Genomic DNA, 20997 nt, shown 5'->3' with positions numbered 1-20997 from the left:
TGAGGAAAAGCAGGAAGAGACGGTGAGCCCCTTCTCATCACCTGGCCCTCATGGCATGGATGCCCGAGGCACCCAACTGGTGAGTGAGGCTTTAGAACTAACCCTGGCCTTGGCCCTGGAGTCCGTGCTGCAGGGCCTCCTGGTGGCAGGAATGTACAGAGAGCTCCTAAGGAGATGGGTACAAACGTGCTGCCAAAACACACCTAAAAATCATCTGGGAAGGAAATTGGGACATTGACAGTGAAACCTAGGGGCTGGCAGCAGAGATGGGAAGTGACAGCTATAAAGTCTTCCTGGTGCAGCGGGGGAGCGTGTGGACGAGAGAGCACGCCAGGGGTCTCACTTGGATGTGGGCTGTAGTGGGAGAGGCTCACAACATTGGCTTCTCTGTGGAAGGTAGCCTCCAGAGCTGGTCACGTCCCCAGCCGCCCCTGAGGTCCGCGCAGGGATGACGCCTTCTGTGGGAGCCGCACTTCTCGCCAGTGGCCATACCCCTTCGGGACCTTTCCTCAGACCTTGGCATCAGCACCCTCTGTGCTGTGAGCATCCTTCTTGGTCAGACTGGTGCTGACCACGGCAGAGAAGTCTCATATTACCTTGCTTAACAGCTGGAGAATGAAACAGGACAATAAGGATTGAAGGGCTGGGCTGGGGGCATGCCCCTCCTGAGTCTAGGGGTTCACTTCTCTGCCAGGCATCAGAGGACCCACGGCTCTCTGCCTCCTGCTCGGACCCAGGGGTCACTGCTGCAGGCCACTGGCACGCTTTGCTTCCCCACAGTTCTTGTTTGAGGATGAGAGCCCATTTTGTTTGGACAGGGCTTCTGCCTACCCCCTTCCCTTCCCACCATCGCAACCTTAATGGCACACAGAGGTTTGGGAGGCCCCCTTCACTCTCTTGCATTTTGGCCAGGATCTGACCTGCCATCTACCAAGATCTGTAAGTTAGTCCTCCCCTGGTCAGCACCACTGTGTCCTCAACCCCATGCTCCTGGGCCTGTCTGGGCCCCCTGTGAATGGACTGCAGTAGAAAAAAAGGTGGGCCGCTTTCTGGGTAGCACCAGCTCCAAGGAATCTGAGGACACCAACAAGGGCTGCAGAGGGGAACAGCTGAGGAACACAAGGCCATGTGCATGAGCAGGCTGCCGCGACAGGGGGTTGCCTCAGGGGCATCTGTGCTGGTGGTGCAGGTGGGACCTGGAGTAGGAAGGGCCCAAGGAGTGGCAGGACTATCAACCGGAAGCCAGGCCAGCTGACCCCTGTGCTCCCTTCCCCAGCCAAGATTGGCAATGAAGGGGTCTTTCTTCAAGTGGGCTGGCGGAAGCTGGAGTCGGAGAGACGGTAAGAAGGCAGCAGCTAGGGACTCTCAGGGTCCTGGGAGCGTCCATGCCATGAGGACCAGTGTTCAGGTTGCTACCCTACACCCCACCTTACCTCACACCCCAGTGCTGTGTAAGTCGGAAGATTTATGTCTGCAAGACAAGGGCAGGTTGGCATGGTGAGGAATCCATTGTCTATGGAAATTATTTTTTAAGTGAGCTGGGCTGATTGGGAGAGTAGTGAGCTGGACAATCATGCTAAGAAATGTCTCTAGAACCCAGTACATGAGGATAAGGACGCAGAAAGTAAGAGAGACAAATCGAAGTGGCTCCAGCGTGCACACACCAGGCCTGCTGCACAAGGCTGGGCCACAGGGAGGGGCAGGACCCAAAGGAACGAGATCCTCTGAGAGTCCCAGCCCAGGTCAGCAGGTCGAAAGGGCCCTTGGACTATTTGATGCAGGAAAAATCAAATAGACGTAAAAGGGCAGGGATGAGTCCCCACCCAGTATGGTGCCATGAGCTCCCTCAAGAGGCTTCACCAGCTCTGCAAGGCTCTACTGCTCCCTTCACCCAGTTCATCCAGGGCTCCCCTTGTCCTGCATCTTCCTGGTCTCTTTCTGGCTCCCTCCCTACTGTCTTTTCTTTATGGTAGTTGTCACTGCCTGGCATTATATGGGTTATGGTTTGGCTTACTTGCTTATGCCCCATGGCTTGTGAATTCCACAAGTAAGGCTCTGTCTTCCCTGTTCATGGCTTTCTGCCCAGCACCTGGAACAGTCCTGGCATAGAGTAGATCCCAATAACATTTTTTAATGAGTGAATTAAGGCTATATATTCAATCTAAAAAGCCATTAGAGATCAATGCTATGTTGCCCACAAAGGAGAAGTAATCCCATTGATAGCAGACTTCTCCTTAGCAACACTGAATACAGCAAGGGAGCAATGTTTTCAACTGCTGAGGGAAAAGATCATGTAGCCAGAATTGTGTACCCAGCTAGATGATTAGGAGTGACTGGGAGATAAACATCTTTCCTCTCGTTTAGATGCTGGTGCATGAGGCATGCACATGGCACACCCAGAGCGTGTGTGCACACAGGGTCTTGGGACTGTCCATGGTCAGAACTCCTGCCCCAGCAGCACAGGCACACCTTGATGTTGCTTTGCTGAGCCAGCCTCACGGTCGTGTTGTAATAACCGCACCACAGCCGCTGCTCCACCATTAGGTGGTCCATGTGCTTCTTCTTTAATATGCCGGCTGCCACAGGCTGGTTGCTGCTGTGCTCCCTGAGGTGCTCGATCCTGCGCTTGTACAGCTTGGCACTCTTGTCCTCAGCCTGGATGGACTCCACTGCCTGGGACATGCAGCACACACGCTCAGGATGGGGTTGGGAGCAGGCTGCCCACGCCCACGCCCATGCCTGCAGAAAGGAGGCAAGGGAAGGGCGAGGATGCCAGGCCGTCCCTGGACAGTGTGGCAGGCGTGTGCTGGGGAGGCATGTCCGACCTGCCCTACTGGAGGTACCACCACCCGGCTCTAGGGCCTATACCTCCTTCAGCAACACTGCCTCTGCTCTACATATTCTGGGGCTGCCAAATGTGTAATTTTAAAGGTTTTACCTTCCTGGTTAACTGAACCATTTATCATTACAAAGGCACTCTCTTTTTCCCCCTTCCTTAAAGTCAACGTTGCTCACAATAAACAGATGGAAATGCTCCTCCCCACACTGCCCAGGACAGCGGCTGTCGGTCACCTTCAGTGTGGCTCAGCCAATGAGGGACTGAGCCCTGCAGTTCCACTCGGTGCCATGGGTCACATGTGGCTGTGGCCTGGACGGCACAGGTCAAGCCTTGCGGCTGGCACTCTCTCAGCACACTCCACTATTTCTTCCCTTCCAATTGCTGTCAAGCCAGCTGTCAGGATACCTGATGTTCCTTTAGAATTGGTATTTTTCCCTCTCGCTGCTTTAAAGGTTTTTTTCTTTCTCTTCTCTTTAGTTTCACTACGTGAAAACCCTACATGGGTTTATTTTTACTTATCTCATTTAGGATTCTGAACTGGAGACTTCCATCAGTTCTGAGAATCTCTGCCCTGCACCTGTCTCTTCTGTGGACCCTTGGCCAATTCAGCCAAGCCATTGCTGGCTTGGAAGCCTCCCACCCCCATGTGCCTTGCCTCACCCTGCCACCCCCCTGCTATGTGCCCTGCCTCATCTGTGTTATGTTCCATGTTCTCCAGCTTACTTCTAGCTCACTAATTGCCTCTAGTTTCGTCTAATTATTAAGTGTTAAAATGTGTTATAACAAACATCTAAGTTTTTCATTTCAGTTACTGTGTTTTCTATGTTAGAGTTTTATTTGGTTCTTTTAAAACTCAAGTCCCTTTTTATACTTTCTGCCCTGCAGGTATTTTCATCTTAAAATGTGGTAACCACGGTACCCGACAGCTGCTGACCCTGTGGTCTGCGCACATCTCTTCCTACTGTCTCTGCCACATCTTCTGTGCCTGCTTACCTCTTTGCTGACTGTACCCGAATAACTGGTGTCTTCTGCATGCAAGAACTGCATTTACTCGGCCTGGTGCCTGTGCACCACCAGCACCACTTAGACCTGAAGGTGAGGGGCCCCTGTTGCCCAGGGTCCTGACCTGGGCTTCAATGCTTTGAAAGGGTGAGTCTGCTCCTGGGACCCTCCATTGGGTGCAGGCCTCTAGGGTAACCATCAGGCCCCTCTGCTGGCCTGGGTCCTAGTCCACCAAGGCCTCAGAGGGGCTCACGTTATGTAGCCAGCACCCCAGGGCTGCAGTCACCTTTCTGTCTGAGCCCTTCTGTACATAACTAAGATGTTTTAAAATGTCTATCACAATCTTGGGGTTGTTCTCAGTGGGCATATTAGTCCAAACTATCCTATTTTTTCCAGGAACGAGAAACCCTATGGCCGTTTGGAGGTGAAATTCTAAAAATAATAAATCTGCTACCTTTCCTGGCCTTCTGTCTGGGCTGGACACTCTGGGCCTACAGGAACAGGAACATGGGATTGTAAGCTGCCTGCCAGCCCGACAGAGGCTCCAGAGCACAGCCACGTGGAGGGAGATGCCCTCCCAGGCTCCCTGCTGCTGCAGTGACAGCCCTACCTTGTACCACCTGGCCTCTGGTGCCCACACCCAGAGGGCGGCCCTATTCCTGAAGTATGGGTGGGTGGGGCGGGGCCTGGGGGCAGGGCAGGCAGGATGGTGGGATGCAGACTGACCTTCTGCTTGAGGATGCTAAGCTTTTCCACCATGCCATCAGAAGGCTGACCACAGAGTCCACGGTAGGGCAGCCGCTTAAGGTCTTCTCCAGCTCGGCCACCACCATGATGACGTGGCTTGTCTCACAGTTGATGTTCTTCTGAGCAGCTCGAAAGCACTTATTCGGTGTTTCATAGGGCACCTGGAGGAGAGAGAAAGCTGCTGAGGGGCCACCATCCCACTGCTGTTTGAGCCCCAGTCCTACAAGGACCTGCACCGATGAAGGGTCAGTCCTGCTCCTGGCTGAGGAAGCGAGCGCTGAGAAGCATCCTGTCTCTACATCTACAGGCATAGTGCAGCCTCCGTTCTTTCCACAAAACTGTTGGTGCTCCCTGAGAAAACTGTCACCAGTCACCTAGAGTAATAAACAGGTAAGGAAATGAGCAAAAGGGGAGTAGTGCCAAGGGCTTTAATCAGTCAGTCAGAAAGACCCAGGATGAACTATGCTGAGACTGTGGGTGCAGCTAGGGTGGGAGGACATGCAGGCACACACGGTTTAAGGTTAAATAAAGTGCGGGCATCACATGCTGGAAATTATAATGTACATCTAACTCATCTCAATGAAAGAACACTTTTCCTCCAGCTATAAAAATAACCTTCCTACAGAATGCATGAAAAACACAGACCAAGGGTAACTAGAGGGCTCCACTCCCACTCTGCCTCCCAGAGAACGTGTGGCATAGAGCAGATATGGCAGACAGTGGACATGGCAGAGCATGCATGGCAAAGCACAGATGTGGCAGAGAGCAGACATGGAAGAGCACAGATGTGGTAGAGTGTGCACAGCAGCACATGACATGCCTCCCAGCCCTCCCTGTGCCCCCCCAGTGCTCATCACTATGTGACCAGGCTGTGGACCCAGCACTGCACCCTTGGGCATGCTGGGGACACCCACTGAAGACAAGAGCTTCCCATTGTTAGATGCTCAGCAGCATGCTATGTGGGTGGCCAGCAGGCCCGTGCAAAAGTCTGTGGCCACTACTCTACCCAGGCCCATGCAAATACCCTGTCTGCAGCTGTGCCTGGCTGTAGGGAAGGTCCCACCCCAAGGGTGCCCTGCCAGCTCCACCACCACTTGTGAGGCACCAACTGTGCTCCAGGCACTAAGCCTGGCAGAGAAGAGGTCCAGGGCTGGCTTGACACCTGGGCTTCTGGAGAGCTCAGACCCAGGGCCACAGCCAAGGGGGGACCACACATGGCTCCTCCCCAAAGACCCAGCAAGGCCAGCACGTCCTCACCCCTTGCTGCCACTCCTGCTCAGCGTCCCCAGGGACACGGCAGCAGAAGTAGACGTCCCTGTCCACACCTCAGGGTGGCAGGCAGAATGCCATCAGATGAGCCTTGTGTGCCAGGGGCAGAGGGCATGGTCAGCGCAGCCGTCCCCGGGACTCTGCTTGCTGATGAGCAAAGTCTCACCCTGTGTAAGGAGGGCAGGGAGCTCTCGGATCACAACACAGCTCAGGCACTGGCACAGCAAGCAGCAGGAGACAGCCAGGCCCAGGGGGCCTGTTCTGGGGTTCAGAGCCACCTGTGGACCCCGGGTGAGCAATGGGCACCTGCCACGACTCCTGGGTGACACGTGCAGGCCTGTTGGGGCCACGTCGCTGGCTCCCCCACCTGCCCTCCTCCTGAGGTCAGTGCTCCCTGTACACAGTGGGAGGCTTCTTGCTTCTTCCCACACCCACCACCAAACACACCCCGCTTAGAGATGGCACCTAACAGTGCTGGGCACACAGCAGGTTCTAACAAATGTGGTCAATGACCGAAAGCAGGCAAAGTGCAGACAGGACGAAACCCCCCAGGGCAATGCTCTGGAGCACCCTCACCTCTGCCCAGCCTGCCTCCCGCCCTGGACTCCATCAGGGCTGCCCCGCCATGAGACAGGCTTTCTGGAGGGCATCAAGTACACTCAGTCTTTGCTACAGCCATGCCATGGTCTGGTGTGACTGAGATGGGGCATCTTTGCAATGGAAGCAGCAATGGGCTGCCCTCAACGTGGCACGACATACACAATACCTGAGACACTGACATACCTGCAAACTGCCAGCACAGAAAGGAGGTGTCAGGAGTCCTCAGCGGCATCTGCTGTCCGTAACCTCCCCAGGCCTGTCCCAGGCATCTGTGGTGCACAGGGAATGGAGCAGCTACTAGCAGATGGCCAGCTGTGAACACGATCCCCTGGCAAATTGATACATGGACTTTTAGACGATTTATTAAATCTAGCAGCAGCTTTGATGTTTTCATCATGCACATGGGAGAAATGTGCCATGATCCTCTTCTGATCTGTGAGAGAAGGATTCTCAAGTATCTACAGCCTTTAGGAATACTGAGATGTCATTTACAACAGTATAATCAAGTCAGTGAATTTTCAAGTTAGACAAGCAACCAAATACAGATTTCTTCTGGAGGTTATTTTCACAGGACAGGGCAACAATTTCTAGTCACAGGAGTCTAACAAGATTCTGCTGTGCAGAGTTGCAAATAGTTATGAATATTCATAACTGTCCACTTTACAAAAAAGACAATCTGTTGAAAGTTCTTAACTGGACCAACCAAATTCTCTGAACTACTTCTGTGATGTCAACTGGTGTCTTTCCCAGTGGCAGTTTGGGAGTGGAGCACAGTTCTCATCAACTGGACTCCTTTGGTTAATAATGAAGAATTATTTTTCAAGGGCAGGCTCTGAAATTTCATTATATGACAGTGTAAGAAAATAACCGGCCTGTGGAGCTGTATTTGATTAGCACAAGGAGAGAGGGCTGACTAGGATTTTTAAAATAAAAGTCTAAGAAGAGTACATTATTTTTTCCACATTAATAAAGTCGAATGTGCACACTTCCTACAACCTTGTAATTCCACTCCCAGAGAAATCCTTACATCTGCAGCAGGAACTATGCATTGTATTATTCACAGAAGTATTGCTCACAATAGCAATAAACTGGAAACAGCCCAAATGTCCATTAAAAGTAGAATAGATAAGTAACATTGTGGTATATTTATACTATACAGCAGTGAAGATGAATGAGCTATAACTACACACCTAAGTGGCATGAATTTTATAAGTGCAGAATTTAAAATATCACAGGAGAACACAATGTGATTCCATTTCTGTCAAGTTTTAAAATAGGTAAAAACAAGTAACATATTGCCAGGGCTGCACCTGTGGGTGTTACAACCATAGAGAGAAGCAAAGGAATGGTTAACCCAGAGTTGAGGACAGCCTGGGTCCTGCTCATGTTCTATTTGTGAAGCTGGGTGGTGGGTACAGGGAGGTGTTCTAATTTTCAAACTGTCCATATACACCCTATATATTCTTTCACGTGTTTCACAACAAAGAAGTCATTTAGAAGAGGGAATGGGAGGAAGGTGCACGGACTTTGGTCATGGGCCAGGGGGTGTAGGGCAGGGCCTGCTTGTTTGTTAGCTGAGATGCTGTGAAACACATTTCATGTTCACGGGAATGATGCAGTGGAGACAGGGAGATGGTAGTTACAAGGCAGAGGGAACAACAGTGGAGCCAGTCTGTGCAAGATGGGCTAAGGCAGGATCCAGTGAGCAGGGAGGCGCTGACTTTCATAGGGGCCTTTCCCATGGTCACAGGGACAGGGACTCAGGATACAAATCCAGGTGGGTTTGTAGATGAGGAAATAAGAGGGTGTGGATGACAGAAAATAGATACACTGGTCTTTGTGCTGGTTCCTGACACGGGGAGCTGGAACCCTTGTGACTGCCCAAGTGTAGGAGCACTGGAGCACTTTTGTCCTGCGCAGTCCACTCTGGGTGGTGCCTGGACTGGCAGGTCAGCAGAAAGACCAGTGGTGATGAGATGCTTGGTGCTTTCACCATTCACTCCGCACTGCCTCCATTTTCAGCCACTCTCCCCTCTGAAGGGGGGTTGAGCAGGTCTGACCCCCTCTCCATCTTGGCTGAGACAGGTTACCTTGTTCCTGAGGGCACTTACTTGCAAGCCTGTAAGGACAGTTCACTGAAGTATGTGGCTCCTCTTCACAGCTGCTTCAGGTTGCCCAGGCACCAGGTCCCATCCATCACTGGGACTTGGAATGTGAAGCAAACAGGCTGGCAGCCAATGTTTCCCCTAAAGGAGGCCCACTAAGTGCCCAGGAGCATTTGGTAGAACCAGGCAACTGTTTCCAAGTGAAGAAGCTCATGGCAGATGGACGAGGTGCAATCCTGACGGGCGCCCGAGCCCTCCCAAATTAGGGCAGGCTGCAGAGTCCAGGTGCACTGCACCGTCCAGTCTCTGGAGGTGGCTGCCTCCCTGACCAAGTTGAGAGGCAGCCCCCAACTCCTATTAGCTTTTCCCTTGGTTTTAATAAGAAGGAAACTATTCACATTTCCCAGTGTAGGGCCAAGGTATGATACTCTTTGGGAGGGTTTTCCTTTTGGGGTAAAGAACCAGAGGGACGTTTGAGAGGTCTCAGCAGTACTCTGGGCTCAGAATTCATGAGGAAATAAATAATCAGCTGCCTCTTTCTAATTTACCTCTTAGAAAATATAGCAGGAATCATTAATTTGTTACCACAGACTTCTGCAAACTTAGAACAAGGCCAATGTCTGGGTGATAAGGACAACTTTAGGAGCAGACCATAATGTGGAGAAAACTCTTGCTTTCCAGTGTATTTGGCATCCTTTCTACAGGCAAGACCAGTTGCTTTACCAGATCTGAGTCTGGGACCAACTTGTTATATTCTATTAGGAACCTATTTGGACTGGGGTGGGGGGAGTTCCCTTTGGTTCCTGTCCTTTAGGTGAGAACAAATGGCTGATACACCATTCCCACTTAGAGTTAACAGGCACTGAGAGATCACAAGACCGCCATTACTTATTTAACAGTAAATTACATTAACTCTTAATTCAAGAGGTTCTGAATTAGTCAAGGGAAATGTTACTCGGCTAGGTACAAGGCCAGTGGAGGAGGGGCAACAGAGAGCGGGTCCATACCAAGTGAACCTTAACCTAGGCTCCTGCTCCTGACGCTCTGAGATGGGGTGCCGGATGCACAGCAGGGCATTCCTCTTATGGGTCTGTTCGCTGCATGCCTGGGGAACGCTTCCTCCCTTCTCAGTTTTGCCTTCATTCACCAGAGGCCAGGCTGCCACCCTCGGCCTGTGAGGGGTGTGCTAATGCTCTCCTTGGCAGCTAAGGAGCTGGCCTATGAACCTGAGCTCCAGAGGAATTCATGCAAGTAACTGTCCATGTGAACACAAAAGCAATACATGATGGAGGGACTGCCATGTCTCTGCAGAGCAGATGGGATTCTTGGGTTTTAAAAATAACCTCCCACCCCCAAACACAAATACATTAACAACTGTACTTTCCTGGAGGTCAGAAAGCACTATAAAACATTTCTTATAAAAGTATTTTTTAATAAATGATGTATTTCAATGTTGTTAACATGATAGCCCAATGCTTTATCAAGGTAGCAAAAGTGAAGATTCCTGGTATTTTTTATATAAACCCTATGAATGACAGTACATTTGCATTCAACTTCACAAGAAATATCTTCAGGTTCATGGAGATTCTCTGACAGCCGTGACACCTTTCAAACAGTGAAGATGTGTACTGACTGAGCAGACAACGCAAGTCTAATTGAGCTATGCTCTAAAACCACACCGGAGAAGGGGACGATATGATGCTAGCACAGCCAGCCTGCTGAACAAAACCCAAGTCACTGAAAGAGACTGTCAAAATGACAGAGTATCTCACAGAAATGGAGCCATAAGACACATGGACTAGAACCCTGGAGCAGAGAATGTGTTTCTACCCGTTTTGAGATGGAAAGAAGCCATGGATCTGGAGTCCTGCAGCTGTCTGTAGGGTTGAATTTCCTCAAATGCACATTGCTAATGATGGGTTAAAACCAGAATTCCCTGCTCTGTACAAATGCTGGTGAAGGTAGCTGGCGCTATTTCTGTGGGTCAGAGCAATAGTTGGCTGGATCTCAGGCATCAAGTGGAGGCTCTCCTTACATCCCATCACTGCTTTCTACAATTCTATAGGCCACGCTTTCCAAAGCTGATGCCGTCTTAGGGCTGAAAACAAAAATCCCCAAGAACATTGAAAACCAACAATAGAAACCAGCAGCTTCTGATCCTCTCTAATGCTGTATTACTGTCTCACCTGCCACAAGAAACGTTTCACTTGGTTATGACCACGAAGACAATCTGATTCCATCAATCACGTGTGTCTTAATGACTGGATTTTTGATAGAGGATTTTTCTTAACAGAGATCAGGTTGAGAGAAAAATAATTTTTTCCTTCAAGGGCAAGGAAAAGCTGGTTAAATGCTAGTTAATTAAATCCATTCTGTATTTTGAACTGCAGAAAAGGAACTGACTTAAATGAGATTTTCTAAAGTAAAGACATTTAATTCTCAATCAATTAGATTATAAGGTATCTCATGTCCAGAATTTTATCTGATTCTTAGTATGATAATTGGCCTTAGGCCACTATTTACTTGACTAGGACCCTTTACCCTGTTTTTAAACCTCAAATGCTGATGAAAGTAAATACAACAAAACAACAACAAAATCATGTGTGCTGAGGTGTAGAATCTGGATAAGCACAGATGGGATGTTCCTGGCTTTTCACCAAGAAGTGCCTAACTGATGGCCACTCCTTCATGTGTGTCAGGAGCAGATTTAAATCGCATATATGTGAATGGATAAGAAAACTGTAATCCACATTTTAAAAAATACCAAGCAAACTGTATCACTAACTTTTCACTAACTTGGGTTTTGGTGATGAGCCTTCTTTGAAATTCTCTGCTGGAATCTTAGTGTTTTATTCTAAATCTTATTTTTTGACCTGAACCAAGTCAACTTTCCATAGAAATCATATATTCTTTTCTTCTGTTATGCTTCTTAAAACAAGTGTTCTGCACCCTAAAGAACTGAGACTATTGTAGTGGCTTTCCTCTCCAGAAACAGTACAGTCAAAAGCATAAATTAGGTTAAGTGGCTTCGTTTTCCTCAGGTCAAAGCTATAATCCAAGGTTTATTTTCCCTATGAACAGGGTGTGCTTAAGTTGATAAGATGAATCAAAATCAGCTTATGGAAAAGTTACAAATGTAGTTTACTGAAAGATATGTATCTTTATAAATAGCAATAGCAAACAATCCAACCTACAAGTTTAAATAAAAGTAGATGACTTTAAAACAATATATATAAAGCTGAAGTTACTGCCTTGGATAATTTATACACTGCATCCAATATTTTATGTAGGACATTCATTCTTAAGGCAGAAAAATTGAATTTGACATGTAGTGACTTAGCTGTTACATCCACGGGTCAAATTAAGAGTGACTGGGATGGCAATATCCTCTTTGCTTTAAAAGCTAATACCTGGAGAGAGGATTAACTATGTCAGTGTGAGAGGTGAGACAGAGGCTTCCTCCTAAAACTGTGTATAATACGAAAATATAATTAATACGACTAATCCTGAAAGAGCAACAGGAAAGAGGACTGCACCAAACTGCATACACCTGGAAAAAAAATAAACCTCACGGAACAGGGTAATGTACCAAAGCCATGGCCTGGCAGGGAGGAAGAGAAACAGAGTAGCGAGGGAGTAGAGGCCAGGGACTGCTTAACACCTAACTCCAGAGATCTGCTCTGGGAGCACAAATGTACATTTCATGGTGCTTTCATGATACTCTTATGATTAGGGGGTTGGAAAGCTAAGACAGGCAGAACTCCTGGAGAGACTGAGATTCCAGCTGCTTGTGGAAAGCAGGGATCCATATCCGGCTGCTCTGGGACAAAAGAAAGGCGGACAGTCTGAGAGACTCCCTAAGAGCAATAGGGCTGCTAAAGGGGCAAGGATTGCACACAGCTTACTGCTCAGGAGAAAGGACAGGTAGAAAAAATTGTCTGGGTGTACTCTGCCCAGAATGCTGGGAACTTCCTCGATCTTCAGGCGCTCTAGTGCCCAGGCTGGCTACACAGCTCGAAGGACCCCCTCAGTGATATGCAGCCTACCGAGCCTTTCTTGCAGCCAGCTCCACCTGGCTTGCAAATTGGCAAACCCTGCCCTGGCGTTAGGCCAGACAGAGGGAAGCCCCGTTTACAGCAAATACAAATGCAAAGCATAGAGGCTTATTCCTGTGTGCTCAGCCCACTGGTTCAGGCACTGGAGGCAGGCATAGCAGCCGGGAGGCAAGAAACAGCTGTTTCCTCCCTCCAGGCACCAATACCGCTCCCCTGTGACCCCTGACATTGCTTTAGGGGCTGAGCAGCTCCAGAGAGTAGAGCTTCTGGGCACTAGAGGGCGCCATATACAAATATGAAACGCCAAAGGAACATGGTTCAAAGCATTAATACAACTCCTGAGAAAGATTCAAATGACATCCACCTCATGAATCATCCTGAAAAGGATTTCAAAATAAAAATCATTAACATGCTCATGGAGGAACAGAAAAATATTCAAGAACTCAGGAATGAATTCAGGTCAGAGATCCAATCGTTGAAGAGCACAATAGAGGGTATTATATAAAAGCAGATTAGATACGGTGGAGACGATAAATGAAATAGAAATTAGAGAAGTGGAATACAAAGAAACTGAGGCATAGAGAGAAAAAAGGGTCTCTAAGAATGAAAGAATATTGAGAGAACTGTGTGACCAATCCAAACGGAACAATATTCGCATTATAGGGGTACCAGAGGAAGGAGAGAAAAAGGGGCAGAAAGTATCTTTGAGGAGGTAACTGCTGAAAACTTCCCCAATCTGGGGAAGAAGATGGTCTCTCAGGACATGGAGGTGCACAGATCTCCCAACATAAGGGACCCAAGGAAGACATCACCAAGGCATATAGTAATTAAAATGGCAAAGATCAAGGATAAGGACAGACTATTAAAAGCAGCCAGAGAGAGAAACAAGACCATACACAAAGGAAAGCCCATCAGGCTATCATCAGACTTCTCAGCAGAAACCTTATACCAGAAAGGAGTGGCATGATGTACTTAATGCAATGAAGCAGAAGGGCCTGGAATCAAGATTACTTTATCCGGAAAGATTATCATTTAAATTTGAGGAGGGATTAAACAACTTCCAGATAAGCCAAAGCTAGGAGAATTTACCTCCCACAAACCATCTCTACAGTGTATTTGGGAGAGACTGCTATAGATGGAAGTGTTCCTAAGGGTTAATAGCTGTCACCAGAGGTAATAAAACCACAGTATAGACAGTATAACAGTTAATTACTGAGCAAGTGCAAAATTAAATCAACCACCCCCAAAGTCAATCAAGGGATAGACAAAGAGTACAGAATATGACACCTAATATATAAAGATTGGGGGAGGAAGAAAAAGGAGGAGAAAAAAAGAAACTTTACATTGTGTTTGTAATAGCATAAAGTGAGTTATGCTAGGCTTTTAGATACTAAGTAAACCTTGAACTTTGGTAACCATGAATAGAAAGCCTGCAATGGCAATAAGTACAAAACTATCGATAATCACCCTAAATGTAAATGGACTGAATGCACCAGTCAAAAGACATAGAGTCACTGAATGGATAAAAAAGCAAGACCCATCTATATGCTGCCTACAAGAGACTCACTTTAAACCCTAAGACAAACACAGACTAAAAGTGATGGGATAGAAAAAGATATTTCATGCAACTAATAGGGAGACAAAAGCAGGAGTTGCAGTACGTGTATCAGACAAAATAGACTTCAAAACAAAGAAAGTCACAAGAGACAAAGAAGGACATTACATAATGACAAAAGGGTCAATCCAACAAGAAGACATAACCATTATAAATATCTATGCACCCAACACAGGAGCACCTACATATGTGAAACAAATACTAACAGAATTAAAAGGGGAAATAGAATGCAATGCATTCATTCTAGGAGACTTCAACACTCCACTCACTATGAAGGATAGATCAACTACACAGAAAATAAGTAAGGACACAGAGGCACTGAACAACACATTAGAACAGATGGACCTAACAGTCATCTACAGAACTCTACACCCAAAGCAGCAGGATACACATTCTTCTCAAGTGCACACGGAACATTTTCAAGAATAGATCATATATATACTAGGCCACAAAAAAAGCCTCAGTAAATTCAAAAAGATTGAAATTGTACCAACCACTTTCTCAGACCACAAAGGTATGAAACTAGAAATAAATTACGCAAAGAAAATGAAAAATATCACAAACACATGGAGGCTTTACAACATGCTCCTAAATAACCAATGGATCAATGACCAAATAAAAACAGAGATCCAGCAATATATGGAGAAAAACGACAACAATAATTCAACACCGCAAAATCAGTGGGATGCAGAGAAGGCTGTGCTGAGAGGAAAGTATATTGCAATACAGGCCTCCGTCAGGAAAGAAGAAGAATCCCATATGAACACTCTACCCTTACAATTAAGGAAACTAGAAAAAGAAGAACAAATGAGGCCCAAAGTCAGTAGAAGGAGGGATATAATAAAGATTAGAGCAGAAGTAAATAAAATTGAGTAGAATAAAAAAACAGAAAGGATCAATGAAAGCAAGAGCAGTTCTTTGAGAAAATAAAAAAAATAGATAAAGCCCTAGCCAGACTTACCAAGAAAAAGAGAGTCTACATATACAAACAGAATCAGAAATGAAAAAGGAAAAATCATGACGGATACCACAGAAATACAAAAAATTATTAGAGAATACTATGTAAAATTATATGCATATGCTAGCAAACTGGGTAACCTAGAAGAAATGGACAACTTTCTAGAAAAATACAACCTTCCAAGGCTGACCCAGAAAGAAACAGAAAATCTGAACAGACGAATCACCAACAACGAAATTGAACTGGTAATCAAAAACCTACCTAAGAAGAAAAGTCCTGGACCAGATGGCTTCACTGCTGAATTTTAACATTTAGTGAAGACCTAGTAACCATCCTCCTTAAAGTTTTCCAAAGAGTAGAAGAAGGGATACTTCCAAACTCATTCTATGAGGCCTGCATCACTCTCATACCAAACCAGGCAAAGACACCAGAAAAAAGAAAATTACAGACCAATATCCCTCATGAACATAGATGCAAAAATAGCAAAATATTAGCAAACCAAATTAAAAAATACATCAAAAAGATCATCCATCATGATCAAGTAGGATTCATTCCAGGGATGCAAGGATGGTACAACATTCGAAAATCCATCATCATCATCCACTATATCAACAAAAAGAAGGACAAAAACCACAGGATCATCTCCATGGATGCTGAAAAAGAATCCGACAAAATTCAACATTCATTCATGATAAAAACTCTCAACAAAATGGGTATAGAGGGCAAGTACCTCAACATAATAAAGGCCATATATGACAAACCCACAGCCAATATTATACCTAACACTGAGAAGCTGAAAGCGTTTCCTTTAAGATCGGGAACCAGACAAGGATGCCCAGTCTCCCCACTTCTATTCAACATAGTACTGGAGGTCCTAGCTACAGTAATCAGACAACACAAAGAAATAAAAGGCATCCAGATTGGCAAGGAAGAAGTTATTTATACTGTTCTTGTTTGCAAATGACACGATATTGTACATAAAAAACCCTAAAGAATCCACTCCAAAACTACTAGATCTAATATCTGAATTCAGCAAAGTTGCAAGATACAAAATTAACACACAGAAAACAATGGCATTCCTATACACTAATGATGATCTAGCAGAAAGAGAAATCAGGAAAACAATTCCATTCATAATTGCATCAAAAAGAATAAAATACCTAGGAATAAACCTAACCAAGGAAGTAAAAGACCTACACCCTGAAAACCATAAGACACTCTTAAGAGAAATTAAAGAGGACACTAACAAATGGAAACTCATCCCATGCTCTTGGCTAGGAAGAATTAATATCGTCAAAATGGCCATCCTGCCCAAAGCAATATACAGATTTGATGCAATCCCTATCAAATTACCAACAACATTCTTCAACGAACTGGAACAAATAGTTCAAAAATTCATATGGAAACACCAAAGACCCCGAATAGACAAAGCAATCCTGAAAGAAGAATAAAGTGGGGGGGGATCTCACTCCCCAACTTCAAGCTCTACTACAAAGCCATAGTAATCAGCACAATTTGGTACTGGCACAAGAACAGAGCCACAGACGAGTGGAACAGATTAGAGACTCCAGACATTAACCCAAACATATATGCTCAGTTAATATTTGATAAAGGAGCCATGGACATACAATGGAGAAATGACAGTCTCTTCAACAGATGGTGCTGGCAAAACTGTACCGCTACATTCAAGAGAATGAAACTGGATCACTGTGTAACCCCATACACAATAGTAAACTTGAAATGGATCAAAGACCTTAATATAAATCATGAAACCATAAAAGTCCTAGAAGACAACATAGGCAAAAATCTCCTGAATATAAGCATGAACTTCTTCCTGAACGCATCTCCTTGAGCAAGGGAAACAAAAGCAAAAATGAACATATGGGACTACATCAATCTAAAAAGTTTCTGTACAGCAAAGGACACCATCAACAGAACAAAAAGCCATCCTACAATATGAAAGAATATATTTGTAAATGACATATCCGACAAGAGGTTAACATCCAAAATATATAAAGAACTCACATGCCTGAACACCCAAAAAGCAAATAACCCAATTAAAAAATGGGCAGGGGATATGAAGAGATAATTCTCCAAGGAAGAAATTCAGATAGCCAACAGACACATGAAAAGATGCTCCACATCAATAATCATCAGGGAAATGCAAATTAAAACCACAATGAGATATCACCTCACACCAGTAAGGATGGCCAGCATCGAAAAGACTAAGAACAACAAAGGCTGGCGAGGATGCAGAGAAAGGGGAACCCTCCTACACTGCTGGTGGGGAATGTAAGCTAGTTCAACCATTGTGGAAAGCAGTATGGAGGTTCCTCAAAAAACTAAAAATAGAAATACCATTTGACCTGGGAATACCACTCCTTGGAATTTACCCAAAGAATACAACTTCTGAGACTCAAAAAGACATATGTACCCCTATGTTTATCGCAGCACTATTTACAATAGCCAAGATATGGAAGCAACCTAAGTGTCCATCAGTAGATGAATGGATAAAGAGGTGGTACATATACACAATGGAAAATACTCTTCAGCCATAAGAAAGAAAGAAATCCTATCATTTGCAACAACATGGATGGAGCTGAAGGATATTATGCTCAGTGAAATAAGCCAGGCAGAGAAAGACAAGTCCCAAATGATTTCCTTCATTTGTGGAGTATAACAACGAAGCAAAACTGAAGGAACAAAATAGCAGCAGACTCACAGATTCCAAGAAGGGACTTGTAGTTACCAAAGGGGTGGGGTGTGGGAGGGCATGTCGGGAGGGAGGGAGATGGGGATTGAGGGTTATTATGTTTATATACATGGTGTGGGGATCACGGGGAAAACTAGCACAGAGAAGGCAAATAGTGAATCTGTGGCATCTTACTACACTGAAGGACAGTGACTGCATTGGAGTATGGGTGGGGCCTTGATAATATGGATAAATGTAGTAACCACATTGTTTTGCCATGTGAAATCTTCATATGAGTGTATATCAATAATACCTTAATAAAAAAAAAAGAGTGCACTAGGATGGATACTCTTTGCCACAAGGACTTCCCTGGGGTGAGGACTCCTCTGTTAAGAGTATATTATGTAAGAGACACACATTTGGGAGAACAAAAAGAGGAACTGTTAAGACACACAGATAGGATTTTTCCACAAGAGTCAATGAGACTAGGCTTCCTATTATGAGAGGAATCTACTCTCAGAACAACGAACAAACCCCAGCATACTCCTGGACAAGGTGCATGAATGTGGGAGGCATCACAGAATCAAGTTTTCAGAGAGTGTTACTTTAGACTCTGGTTTTCAATGTCTAGCAGGGAAGAGAGCCTGAATAGTTGACAGCAACTGAGATGTCCAGTCACACTGCTACTCAGAAGGCTGCCACTTTGGAGATTCCTGCCCTATCAACAATGCTCAGGGGAAGCATCTATTTATTCATATCAAAGGAGACCCCAACATGTGTGCAAAACATTCATCAGTTACCAGCAAGAATATCTCCAATGAAAACCATTTTAGTTACAGAATCAGAGGAATCAAAGCCAGACAGACACAAGAATGGCCACCCTGTCTCAGTGGACATATATTTGGGATGAAAGCAACCACTGAATGGGAGTCTTGGGAGATGTGCTTTCAGAGTGGAGCGAGGCCAGGAATATTAGGCTGAGGCCACCTCTCCCACAGACAAGGTCCAAGCCCCCAGCTGACTGTGCTCCTTCACCTCTGCATCTAGGGCTACAATGGGAACAAAAACCAACACAGATCCACAAGGCAGTTCCTAAGCAGCTGACTGTAAGTACCTTCCTGTGTGCCTGCTGTTTATGCTGGAGCTCTGGCAACCATCAGAAGTATATAAACACATGAAGATTTTCTTCCTTCATGGTGGCAGGACTCCATGCAAGATCTGTAAACAGCTTTACAAAATACTGTAAACATAACTTAACAGAGCTTGTATAAAACAGAAGTAAATCCAAATTTACAAGTGGATAAAAAACAGAGGGCAGCTTCACACAAAGTCCTCCCTCCTATGCCACATGATTTTTTTTATTACAAATATAATCCTGAGCTGAAAAACTGGGAAGTGGGGGAGAGCCATCTTTGCGTACAAAATATCCAAGGACGTTCATCTTTTACTTTTCTCTAGTGATAGTCAACCGGCAGAGACAGTTCTGAAGGTGTGACTTTGGACACTTATAGCTTAGTGTGGCGCCCAGGTCTGGGGCCTGCTGTAGTGCTCGCCATGGAAGCAGACGCGGCTGCGTCCTCTGCCTCCTCTAGTTCATCCTGGAGCTCCTGGCTGACGCTGGACTGCAGGGCCGCGGGGGTTAGCCACTCCTTTGGGAGGCAACTCTGTAGAAAGGGTATACAGGAGCTGAAGTAGGCAAGCCGATTGATCCAGCGAGGAATCTCTTTCCCACAAAGAATCTAGAGGACAGAGTGTTGTATTAGGTAGGAGAAGTGAAGGGTGTTGGGTCCACACCAGAGTAAGGGCAGGGGATGAGGGCTGATGGGCAGAGAGGCCACTGCACTCTGGCCTTTGACAAAAAGCAGCTCCCACCTCAGGAGCCCAGGGTCCCTACTGTCAGCTCCGTTCCTGCCTTTCTGAAGAACCTTGTCCAGGTGCTTACTTTTTATGTCTGCACAATCAAGCTGGTTCCATCTGGCTCCTTTCTCAGATCTTTGCAACTATACTGACACTCCTGTGAAAGTACTTTGAATAATACTACTGAAGACTCTTGTTAATCCGAGATATCATTAGAGTAACAGACCCTCCAGGAAATGGTCAATCTTGGGTAATTTTCGACCTGAATTCTTCTCAGATTCTTTTCTACTTTCCTCCAGTCTCTATCACTCCATTTTTCCTGGCCCATACTTTACCCCTTTATTTTTGTCCTTGACCCACTTTTTCCAAGGAGTTCCTATTGGTCATGAAAGAAATATCTCCACAGATGCGGCCCTGGCTTTGCGACTCCCACCACAGGAGTGGAGGCCTGGCTGAGCTTCACTGGGGAAGACTCTACTGGGGAAGCAGAGGTGGAAACTGGACCAGGAGTCCTTTCCTGCCAAGCTGCTGCATCTATTTGCCCACTCCCCATCTTCATCCTGCCCTTGGGACTCCCAAGCCCCGCCTCTTTTTCCCTATTTCAAGTGGTAAAAACTGGGTCTTTCACAATACCAACTTGTTTATCACCACCCTCCTCCTTTCTGCAGACAACACTGGGTGCCACTGTCCTTCCGGCACCTCTGCCTCCCAATCATTTTTATCTGAATACATACATCCTCCCAACACAGAATTAAAACAAAAAAAGCACCCCCCACCAGAAAAGTGTAAGCGAAACAAAGGACTATAACTGTACTGAGTTGGTGGTATAATTACACAGACATTATTCCAATTATCTGAAAAAGTGACTAGTATTCCTACTGAGCAAGTCTATAGACAGAACTGCCAAACCCTTCACTTCAGCACTGTAGTAATCACATCACTGATAGTAATCACATCACTGATAGAAAAACCCTCTGCCTGTTTTTAAATGGGATTATTATTAAAAGGCTGATCTAGGTAAAAAGAGATAAAACAAATAAGTATGTTGTTGCTAAGAATTGGGATTTTGTTATTTAGGATAGAGAAGATCTGGATATGCTATTGATGAAGTCAAGTAAAAACCCTGAACCTGAATTTGAAGCAGAATTATTACTATGAAGCTATAAAGTCCTAGTTTTGTTCACTGGAAAAAAATCTAGAATCTATCACTGATTCAGTAGTGATGAGCAACACTAATGCCTGGATTAAGGTCTGTAAG

At 45.8% G+C, this 20997-nt stretch overlaps 2 protein-coding genes across 3 annotated transcripts in view; both read right to left on the bottom strand.

The window, feature by feature from the left end:
* Positions 1 to 270: 270 nt before the first annotated feature.
* On the bottom strand, positions 271 to 4899 carry LOC130684938 (E3 ubiquitin-protein transferase MAEA-like). Its single transcript, XM_057507860.1, has 2 exons — positions 4568 to 4899; positions 271 to 2673 (listed from the first exon to the last, which is right to left on the bottom strand). Exons 1-2 carry the CDS (start codon positions 4897 to 4899, stop codon positions 2565 to 2567), a joined length of 441 nt encoding a protein of 146 aa, XP_057363843.1. The 3' UTR covers positions 271 to 2564.
* A 5074-nt stretch (positions 4900 to 9973) lies between these two features.
* Positions 9974 to 20997, bottom strand: part of DESI2 (desumoylating isopeptidase 2) — a 65720-nt gene continuing 54696 nt past the window's right edge. For both annotated transcript variants that reach the window (XM_036931419.2, XM_036931437.2), the window contains one exon: positions 9974 to 19621. In XM_036931419.2, coding sequence (XP_036787314.1) covers positions 19388 to 19621 — 234 coding nt within the window. In that variant the 3' untranslated portion in view covers positions 9974 to 19387. The remainder of the gene's footprint in view (positions 19622 to 20997) is intronic.

Source organism: Manis pentadactyla, chromosome 9 (genome assembly GCF_030020395.1).
Source record: "Manis pentadactyla isolate mManPen7 chromosome 9, mManPen7.hap1, whole genome shotgun sequence".
Lineage (NCBI taxonomy): Eukaryota > Metazoa > Chordata > Mammalia > Pholidota > Manidae > Manis > Manis pentadactyla.
Note: the sequence above shows the minus strand (reverse complement) of the source record. Positions and strands in the feature narration are given on the sequence as shown.

Bases quoted from the DNA above. Each gene is read 5' to 3' on its own strand.
- LOC130684938 (XM_057507860.1), bottom strand. From the start codon at position 4,899: ATGCCTGTAGATGTAGAGACAGGATGCTTCTCAGCGCTCGCTTCCTCA. The intron at 2,674-4,567 runs GTCAGTCTGCAT...TGCATGTCCCAG, and splicing joins TTAGCATCCTCAAGCAGAAG to GCAGTGGAGTCCATCCAGGC.